Source organism: Eptatretus burgeri, chromosome 5 (assembly GCF_056783735.1).
Source record: "Eptatretus burgeri isolate ZD-2024b chromosome 5, Ebu_testis_v1, whole genome shotgun sequence".
NCBI classification, from domain to species: Eukaryota; Metazoa; Chordata; class Myxini; order Myxiniformes; family Myxinidae; genus Eptatretus; species Eptatretus burgeri.
In genome coordinates this window covers 38,320,186-38,331,373 of record NC_140965.1, presented here as the reverse complement: position 1 = coordinate 38,331,373, position 11,188 = coordinate 38,320,186, and the positions used below count along the sequence as shown (strand labels likewise).

The window sequence follows — 11,188 nt, the reverse complement described above, 5'->3', positions numbered from 1 at the left end:
TAATTAGGTACATTGACAATTCGGCGATCGACCTGTAGTGCGTGGACAGAAGAGTTGGCTGGTTTATGGTGTAGTTAACAACACCTGTAGCTGGGTTTCGGTGTTGATCCGAAAGCTGTGACTAGATTGTTGTTCGGTGGGAGCACGGCTGCAATTGAGCTCGAGGCGGTCGCCCGCACGCCGGGCAGGCGAGGATCCACAACAATATATATATATATATATATATATATATATATATATGTATATATATATATATATATATATATATATATATATATATATGTATATATATATATATATATATATATATATATATATATATATGTATATATATATATATATATATATATATATATATATATATATGTATACACACACACACACACACACACACGTCTGTCACGTGTTGTGTTGTCACTGAACTACTCCGTCAAAATTGTGTCATCATCCAAAACTTCTTGGCTGCCCCGAGCTCTCCTCTGTGTTTGTCCTCAGGGTATCTGTTTTGAATTTTATTGGTTTATTTTTAAACTTAAATCTTCAACTTAAATTGCTTTTAAAAATATAATTAATATCGAATGTTACAATTTAATTTGCAAAAGAAATGTTTGGATTCTGCTTTGTGTAAATTGTGACAACACGGCAACTTGTATACTTAACCTCAATTAAACAAGTCTGTGTCTTTGGCGATGTGTGGTGAGGTGTGTTGATCTTCACAATGGGAGTTTGCTTTGAATTCCCTGACGAAGTTTGTCCTAGTGTTGCGACCACAAGGCGATCCACACTAGTATATGTATATGTACATTGCCTATAGAAAGTCTACTCCCCCTTTCAAAATTCTCACCTTTTGTTTCCTCATAGCCTGGAATTAAATTGCATTAAACCAGACTTTTTCCACCTTTATTTCCACATTATGACCCACAGCTTCCAAGTGAAAAACAAATTCCACAAATTTAATAAAATTAATCAAAAGTACAAAACTAGAATGGAAGGAGGGTATGGAGGCCAGACGTCTGAAAGTGAATGCAGGCAAAACAAAAGTACTTATTCGTGATGTGGGAGAAGGAAGTATGGAAAAAGAGGAGGTGGCCCTCTGCTGTGTAGAAAAGGTGGAGGTAGCAATTCAATGTTGTATAAATCCTGCAACTGCTGGGTGCACAAGAGGTGTAGTGTCACCAGTGGTCGACTGCAGGTGGTTCCTGACTTCAAATGTGCTGTTTGCGCAGGTAAACAAGTGACTCCAGTTAGAGCAGAAAGGTTAGTTTAAGGGGATTATCCCTGGAATGTGTCGAAATTATATTATATTGGTGATATGATTGATGCAGGTGGTAGTGTGGCAGCAGCAGTGATTGCAAGAATTTGAAGTGGATTGAGGAAGTTTAGGGAGTTACCCCTATTGACATCAAGAGGGACATCTGTCAAATTAAAGGGAATTTTTTTATGCAGCTTGTGTTGGAAGCATGATGTTTGTTGTGGCAAGCAGTGAAAAATGGGTGATCAAAAAGGAGGTGTGAACAAAATGAAATGAGAATGGTGAGGTGGATGTGTGATGTGACACGACGATAGGAAACCAAATGTGGAATTAAGAGATAGGTTAGGTTTTGAAAGCATAAGTGAGATTATGTGTCGGGGTAGGTTGAGATGGTTCTGACGTGTGGAAAGAATGGAGGCGGGCAGCTGTGGGAAGAGATGTATAAATATGAATGTCAATGGAAGGAGAGAGCCAAAGACTGTCCGAGGAAAACATGGGATGTGTTGCTGAGAGATCACCTGAGAGTTAAAGGCGTTACAGGGATAGCAAGGGATCGTGCAGCCTGGAAAGCAACCATTGGATGAACCATGGCTTACACATGCATGCATGGAAACTGCTGTTAAATGATGATAAATAGCATTATTGTGTTGTTATTACTTTTGTTATGAGAAGTGGCCTTGGAAAAATGCCACGATAAGCTATCTTCATTCGAATATACACCTCAACAAGGGTTTTGCCCCAAGGCGGAAAACTCCCCTTGGGAGGGGGACAAATGGAGTCGCTACAACCTCTATTGCGTGACTCTTAGTCCTCCTGGCAAGTTTGGTTGAGATTGAATAAGTAATGACTGAATGTATCACAGTCACAAAAAAACACAGACACCAATTTATGTTTTTCAGCATGATGGAAGATTAAGATGATATAACATCCTTTATTTTTATTTTTTATTCATTTAAATATTTACTTTATTTAATTTGAATATTTTTGTTTTACTTGTTTTTGTATATTATCTATCTATAATTCCAGCAATGTGTGTGTGTGTGTGTGTGTGTGTGTGTGTGTGTGTGTGTGTGTGTGTGTGTGTGTGTGTGTGTGTGTGTGTGTGTGTGTGTGTGACCGCTGGTTCTCGACAACCGCTGGTCTGATCTAATTGAAACTTGCCAGGTATATTGCTGGGGAGCTGTAGATGTGCCTTTTCAAGGTTTGATATTAATCGGACAAGTGCTTCCCAAGTTATGGCCATTTATTTACCAAACCCATGAAAGACGCGTTGTTGCGTGGGCGTGGCCGATGGGAAAGGGAAGCTCAGCCGCGTTTGCCATTACAGGTTACAACGTACGGACTTCCGTATCCATTACAGGTTACAACTTACGGACTTCCGGATAATGATGACTTCGTGTATTCTAATAATTTCTCGATTTCTTATGCGCATTTATAGATAAACACAATGCCCCAACTTATGATTGTTTTCATATTAGACGGTGTATAAATTTCGGTAACATCAGAGTGCTGGTATGCTCCGAACCGGGTAGTAAATTTTTTTCTCTCTCTTCTCTTTTTGTTTTTCCTTGCCATGACATTGCGAAAAGGTAAAATACGTTGGCGCTAATTGAATAATTGTGTATTAAAACTAAATTGCGAATAATCGTAACTGCGAATAATATTCGAACTTCCGGGCCACGCACGTACGGGCACTCGAGAGCGAAGAAACAGCCTGTGTGGTTGTTGTTTGTTGCTCACGGTTTGAATATTTATTTATTAGTTTTTATTATTTTTTTTTTTACGGGCACTTACGAGTTGATCTATAATTACAGCAATCTCTGTGTGTGTGTCTGTCTGTTTGTCTGCGACCGCCGTTTCTCAATGACCGCCGGTCCGATCTGATTGAAACTTGGCAGGAATATTGCCGGGGACCCGCAGATGTGCCTTTTTGAGGTTTGATATTAATCGGACGAGCGGTTCCCAAGTTACGGCCATTTATCTGTTGACCAATGACAAGACACGGTGCTATGACATCACGAATGATGTCACAATATATATATATATATATATATATATATATATATATATATATATATATATATATATATATATATATATATATATATATATATATATATATATTTTGCACGATTGATGGTCTGATCTGATTGAAACTTGCCAGGAATATTGCTGGGGACCCGCGGATGTGCCTTTTCGAGGTTTGATATTAATCGGACAAGCGGTTCCCAAGTTACGGCCATTTATCTGTCGACCAATGACAAGACACTGTGCTATGACATCCCGAATGACGTCACAATTAATGTTTATTTATTTATTTATTTTGCACGATTGACGGTCTGATCTGATTGAAACTTGCCAGGAATATTGCTGGGGACCCGCGGATGTGCCTTTTCGAGGTTTGATATTAATTGGATAAGCAGTTCCCAAGTTACAGCCATTTATCTGTTGACCAATATCTGCGAGAGAGGGGGACGGGAGAGGGGGGGGATGAGAGTGGGGGCGAGAGAGAGGGGGCGAGAGAGAGGGGGCGAGAGAGAGGGGGCGAGAGAGAGGGGCGAGAGAGGAGGGGCGAGAGAGGAGGGGCGAGAGAGGAGGGGGCGAGAGAGGAGGGGCGAGAGAGAGGGGGCGAGAGAGAGGGGGCGAGAGAGAGGGGGCGAGAGAGAGGGGGCGAGAGAGAGGGGGCGAGAGAGGGCTGCACATACTGGCATGCACCTACGGGCCCGTACTAGTTTAGCTAATTTTACTACTCATTTGTTTATTTATTTATTCAATTTGCTAATAAATTTTATTTTTTAATATTAACTTTATTATTTCATATATTTATTTAATCTAATATCTAAAGCTCATTGAAATCACTGACTCGCTGCTCTTGAATATAAAACTCTTTCACAAACCATGTCATCAAATATATACAGCTTTTGTTTTTTATGTCCACATGTGGGATTCACCTGAGTAGTTACTTGCAGTGTGCAAGTATGCCCCAATGATAACACACACACAAACACACAAACACAAACTCTGCAAGATTTGCTGCTCAGGATTCATTTCAGTAAGTGTCGCACATCAAGAGGTGGAGTAAATTCTTTATTAATGTCTGACGTTTTGAGAACAAGCTTGAATTTCTTCACTGCGCATTGTTGCTACCTTCTTACTCTTTATATATTCATGCAGTGTATAAATACATGGAAACATATATGTAAATGAGGGACACCAACCAACGGCTTCCACACAGGTGTGGCCCATGTGTTAATTAAGCAAATAAAATCTTAGCATGCTTTAGGTCATGTATAAAAATGCTGAACAGGCCTGGTTGCCTCTCATTATGGCTCGCATCCCTACAAGAGGAGCCCCCCCCCAACACACACAGATCACGTGTTGTTGCCCAATGGTTTGATGAGCATGACACTGATGTTATTCGTATGTCATGGCCTCCTCGGTGACCAGACCTGAACCCAATCAAGCATTTATGGGATATTCTGAAATGATGCCTGAGACAGCGATTTCCACCTCCATCAAGCAGGTGAGAGTTGATTGACTTTCTCGTGGAAGAATGGTGCCGCATCCTTCCTGCAGAATTCCAGACACTGGTGGACTCTAGGCCATGGCGCATGCAGGCCGTACTGGCCGCACGTGGTGGCCCAGCGCCCTATGAAGTGACTTTACATTGGCGTTTCCATTTTTTTTTTGTTCACTACCTGGATATCCTGAGGTGGATAAAATGATCTTTCTCTCTTGGGATCCTATGAATGATGAGTCCATCTTTAGGTCTTAATGATGCAAATAATTTTGCCAGGCTTCTCTTTGGTGAACATGGTCCTCCACTGCCACTGGATGTATCATTTTCAATGAGATAAATGTGACCACTTGATGAGAATCATCTGGCATCAAAATTTAAATGGAGGCCATGATGGAGTTTCACTGGTTTAAAGGTTTGCATCTTATTGTTTAAAGTGGAACAGAATCGAGCAAGTTCTCAAAGTGAAAACCACCATTCTTTTTGTGCTTTTTAACAATTAAGGCTGCTTGCAATTACATCACTTTAAAATCATAAATTTCAAATATTCATGGAAAATAGCTTCAGCGTTCCCTTAAATATTCCATTGCTGATATACTGAGATGGAACATGGTCTGTGATTTGTGGGTTGATGCAAAAAGGGTTGGGGTATAGGGAAAGGTGGGGAGGAAGGCCACCCCATCCAAACTCGATGAACCTTTGATAGGTCTTCGGTAAACTATATCACATGCTGGAACCAACCTAAAATGTCAGAAATTTGTGGTGAAGGGGTGGATTCACTGAAAATGAATGGGTTCAACCCAAGTTTAGTAAAGTGCGGCAACCTCAAGTATTCACAAATGTATCTATGAAGACCTCAACGTCGACGTCGCAGTAGCTTTCCCAAATGAGATGTGGTATTCCAGCCGTTTGTGTTCCTGGCAAGCCTCCCATTAATTTGTGAAGTTTTAGTCGGCCAGCGGAAACCTGGAAAGTGCTGGCTGAGTAAGTCCGGCAGCACGCAGGGTGCACCTGCCATTTACCATGAACTATAGCACACCATGGCGAGCTGGACATCTGCCAGTGGAGGACAAGATGCGTTCTCATCATATACCCCTTCAGGGCCCCTTGCATTTGGAGTGTGTTCAATGAGCCCCAACGCCTCCCTTGCAGATGCTCAAGTCACAGCTGTATCATGAAGACCCGCTCTCACTGAGCATGGCGGCCAAAATGAGCACGTTCGACGCATTGGCGATCCGAGCGCTCCCTCGGGCCCCGTGCGTGCCCTTTGCCCAAGCCACAAATTCCAGGAGTGCAGGCGTTAAACCGAGGCGCCTCAGCGATAAATTGCTCGAATTGGTGTCCCTCGAGCGATCTTCTTGTTCGGGTCAGGCCCGCACGCGTGCCGGTCAGACGGCAGGGATGTCGAAAGTGTGTTCTGAGACGACTACAATTTATCAGCAATTCCCAAGAAACGCAGTGGGTAGAGATATGGCAGCAAGATTCGTAATAAAATCCCAAATTAACTTTTGGAGTTGTTAGACTCACATGAGAACGCACAACATAAATACTCCGTTTTGTTTGGTGGTTTTTTTTTTCATGCCAATAAGGCTTTATTTTATTTTTTTCTTCCACTTTTCATTCCCTCTCCCCTCCTCTTCGTTGTTAGCCCCCTCAACTAATTTGGCATCTCAAGGTGAGGGTTAAAGATATGCTAAGGGGGCATTGCCATCGCTGTTTCTGTCTGTCCATCAAGTTTATCGTCTCCGGTCCGTATCTCAGTAAGTATCGACGTCGGTTGATGAAACTTGCATGGAACACAGACTGACTTGTATTTGTATGGACGTGGGTTTTCTGTTACGTTTTAGATGTGACTTTTACAGCTTACCAAAGGCTAACAGCCTCATTTTCTGAAAGGTTCCAAATTGACCATTTTGTATTTTCTTTGTGGCTTACTAAAAATGTACACACAATTATTTGGACATTTTTCGATTGAGGAGTCTTGCCCTTTTGGTGTGTATCGTTTCTTGTTTCTATTCCATGCTTTCTCTCCCAGTGCGCTTCCCCCTGGCGATCCCGGGTGCGTTTCCAAGGCGGACGGAGCAGGAATCCGCTCTGGGCGCTGGCGCCGCGCGCCTACCATCTGGATCGAGAAGCCGTGCCGGTAAGTGCTTTGGGTTCTGCGAGCTCTCTGAGGCCACGAGTCGTGGTTAAAATGGACAATTGGCAACGGGATTGTCGTTTTGCAGATTGCTTTTCTTTTACGGGCGATCAGAGTGGGTAATCTCGTTTTGGTAAACTTGCTCTCCTTGTGAGTGCGGTCCGGGCGGAGAGCGCGTTCTGCGTTTTGAGCTAAACAGACGTTTATGTGATTTTCATCTATTTCCCACATTTTAACCCTTCGAGTTTTCTTAAGTTTTACGCAGAAAGTAGGATTGTCCGGTAAGTCAGTATACGCATATAGAACTAATTCGACAAGTGTCTACAGCCATTCATCTTGCAGAGAGAACAAGATTCGTTTTTCGTCGGTTAGGTTTTGTCATACTGAACTACTCTCCAGTAAATCGGGAGAACCAATGGAGGCAAAGAGATGATATACTGTCGTTGGGAAGTGCATGTCAGCACACTGATGGAAGAGTCCCGGGGGCCCATTGCAGAGATCGTGGTGTTATCCTATACACTGCAATCTCTGCGTGTTGGACCTCCGGGACAAGCTGGAGGGGGGAAGGGTGTGGGGTGAGTAGGGTGATCCATACTGTTATTGGGGACGTTCCATGTTATATATATATATTAGAACTTCCCCTTGGAAAAATCGATGATATTCTCATTGTTAGCTCAATAAAGTGAAACGTAGGCCAGTTGGAACATCATCTGCATGGGGTGTCCACAGATTCATGGATTGTGCACTTACCATGTGTAAGGAATCCCAAAAAATACAACCTCTCACAACTCTGATATAAGATTTGTTTGATTCTAACTTCCTCACAAGTATCTGACTTTCACTTTGTTTATCTGGTGCATCCACCTGGGTTGGGCACACACACACACACACACACACACACACACACACACACACACACACACACACACACACACACACACACACACACACACACACACACACACACAGTAATCACACACACACACACAGTAATCACACACACACACACACACACAGTAATCACACACACACACACACAGTAATCACACAACACACACAGTAATCACACAACACACACAGTAATCACACAACACACACAGTAATCACACACACACACACACACAGTAATCACTCACACACACACAGACACTGTAATCACACAAGTTGGTTCACCTCATCAGGATCGGGTTATTTAGACTTTAGTAAAATATCAAGAATATTGTTATTTAGAGTGGTAGCAAATATTGATTTGGCAATGCAACATGGCAATAATAACAATAACAATAGTAAATAATAATCTGAATTCTCTTATAAAGGACTTAAATGCAGGAGGAAGCCATTATAGGCCCATCACATCCTTCACTATTATTACCAACGTATGGGTGTTTGTCTGTGCTCTATCTTATTAAATGCTGAGCATCAAGCAAGTAAGCAGCACTTATCGTTTTCAAAGTCTTTGGTATGACTCTGCCGGGGTCGAGTTTGACCAGCTCACTGACCTCCTCGACTCAGAATGCCAGTATGTGCAAGTTTCCACATCAATTTGCTCCCTTCTTGGCTATTCTGATGAGGCTTGCAATAAGCACAAAGTTTTAATTGAAATTCATCTGTTTCTGAGGAGGCAACTGCTGCTTTTATACTCCTAGAATCAATGTGACACTATGTAAATGGTCTATATAATTATCCAATCAGGTGGCATCAACTGACAAATATATGTCTCAGCTCTAGATGGTTATTTTTGACCAAACGATCATTTGTTGAAGATGTTTGCATCTTTTGCTCCACTGCATGAATTTATTACCTCTGTCACGTGAACCTGTCTGTTGGGTCGCCGAAATAGGTGACCCCTATTGTCAGTAATTTTGGATGTTTGTTTGGATGTTTGGTCGTTTGTCATCAGCATAATTGGTAGTAAACGTGGGCGGATTTTGACCAAACTCGGGTGGTAGGTACATATTATGACCTAGTGCTTTGGAAATTGTGATGGTTGCTAGGGATGCTTTGGTTCCCTAGCAACAACCGAAAAATCTTCAAAATCGGTACTGTTCACGCGAAATCAATTCCAAAAGCCAATATCCCACGTAGGGTTATGAAATTTGGCACGAATGATCTACAGGTGATGCTCTATCAAATATATTCCGTTTTTTGTGATATATGGAATACTTTACCTCCTGCTCGGCGACCCATCGCCACCTACCAGCTTGTCTGTCTGTCTGTCTTTGAGCAGGGTATCTCAAAAAATTGTGGACAGATTTGGCCAAAACTTGGTGGACAGGTGTGACAAGGAAGAAGTGATTTGATTTTGGTGAAGATCCGGATCTGAGAATTTTTAAAAGTGATTAATTCTTCACCATTGAGAGATGGGGCTAAAACAATTTAATGGCATGATATTAGGGTTTGGCATACAACCATACTTTTTTTGAAAGGAGTGTTTTTTATGGCCAAATTTCACGCTGATGACGAATCCGTTGAACTTTTTGACATAGAATGATGTCTTAGGTTGGTAAAATGCAAAAATTCAAAATGGCCGCCAAATTTACTCACTTTTCAGGTAAAATTTGATAATTATGGCTTACTAGGGCATGTAATATTAGGGTTGGGCACACATCGACTTTTTCTCTGTTGTCCCGTTAAAAGGAGTGTTTTTTAATGGCCATTTTTTACGCTGATCACGAATCCATTGAAATTTTTGACCTCGGATGATGTCTTAGTAAGACATCATAATTACTAGGGCATGTAATATTATTACATGCCCTAGTAAGCCATAATTATCAAATTTTACCTGAAAAGTGGGTAAATTTGGTGGCCATTTTGATTTTTTGCATTTTACCAACCTAAGACATCATCCTAGGTCAAAAATGTCAACGGATTCGTGATCAGCGTGAAAAATGGCCATAAAAACATTCCTTTCAACGGGACAACAGAGAAAAAGTCAATGTGTGCCCAACCCTCATGATATTTCAAAAAAGTTGTGGATGAGTTGTGATAAAACTAGGTGGATGAATTGGGTAGGTGACAAGAACAAGCCGATTCAATTTTGGATCCAGATCCAGCCTATCGGTGGGATACAAAAGGTAAATTGTTAAGCCTGGCGGAGGTATGCGCACTCCCGAGTGAGTTTCTCGTTCTTACACATGTTATTACAACTAATATATTTGATATATAATTTGATATTTTAATCTCTCCACCAGATTATTGTTTGCTTCCAAGTTGTTTTTTAATTTATTTATATATTTTTTGTTGTGCAAGATTCCTCATTCAGTTCTTTTGCACCATACAATTTCCACTGATCTTATGTGACCACCCAAACAGATAGTATCAATTGCCACTCCTTTGTAAAAGTGTATGTTAACATTGGTCCTGAATAGTCCTTTTGTACTCTGTCTTCATTGGTAATATAAAAAAACCAAACAACACTGCATATGTGGAGGAATAGTTCTGGGGCTGTCCACTTTAAAATGCCTTGGCAGGGGCAACATCCCAACACGACTTCAACCTGGAAAGGGAGCATGCATTTGTAATCTTATAAGAACAAGTAAAAAGACATAAAATTTCCTAGCCCCTGTTGTTTTAGTAATTTTGCTGTATGGAATTAAAGGGCTCGCCCATATTTATGCACAACTAAAATGACCGCCAGTCAACCAGTCGGCCATTTCTGATCAGATCGCAAAATAAATGGAGAAGCATGTGTCTGGCATCATGTGCTATGATTGTGCTAAGTTTGAGCAAAATCGGACCAGGCATATCTGAGAACTGGTTCGGGACACATTTAAGTAACAAAATGGCCACCAGTTGGCCATCTTGGATCTGATGTCATTTAAAAAAAATGACGTGCATATGTAACCTGCCATTCATTATCTGTGTGGCAAGTTTGAACAAAATCGTTAAATACATGTCTGAGAAATGATTGAGGACGTGCTCAACATTGGGGTTTGTTTTTTTTTCCAACTAAAATGGCAGCCATTCTACCAGTCGGCCATCTTTGATGAGATCGAAAAATAAAGTTAGGCGCAAGTATATGCCATCATGTATTGTGATTTTTTTCCAAGTTTGAACAAAATCGGACCATGGATGTCAGAGAAACGGTTTGGGACACATTTATGTAACAAAATGGCCACCAGTCGATCACTTTGGATCTGATCTCAAAAATAAAACGATGTGCTTATGTATGCCATCATGTGTTGTCTTTGTGCCAAGGACGAATAAAATCAGTCCATACATGTCCGAGATATGGTTGCGTGCACACGCATGCACGAACACGAAAATCCAGACCAAATCC

At 41.4% G+C, this 11,188-nt stretch overlaps 1 protein-coding gene across 5 annotated transcripts in view; it reads left to right on the top strand.

The window, feature by feature from the left end:
- LOC147026259 (extracellular sulfatase Sulf-1-like) overlaps positions 1–11,188 on the top strand; it is a 111,312-nt gene that overhangs the window by 12,758 nt on the left and 87,366 nt on the right. For 4 of the 5 annotated variants that reach the window (XR_015058257.1, XR_015058256.1, XR_015058258.1 and 1 more), the window contains exon 2: positions 6,805–6,912. Coding sequence is in view for 1 of the 5 variants with exons in the window: in XM_085881506.1 (XP_085737632.1) it covers positions 6,805–6,912 (108 nt within the window). In the remaining 4 variants the exon portion in view is untranslated. Of the gene's footprint in view, positions 1–6,370; positions 6,530–6,804; positions 6,913–11,188 lie in introns of those variants that run through there. The other variant, XM_085881507.1, reaches the window with a different exon arrangement.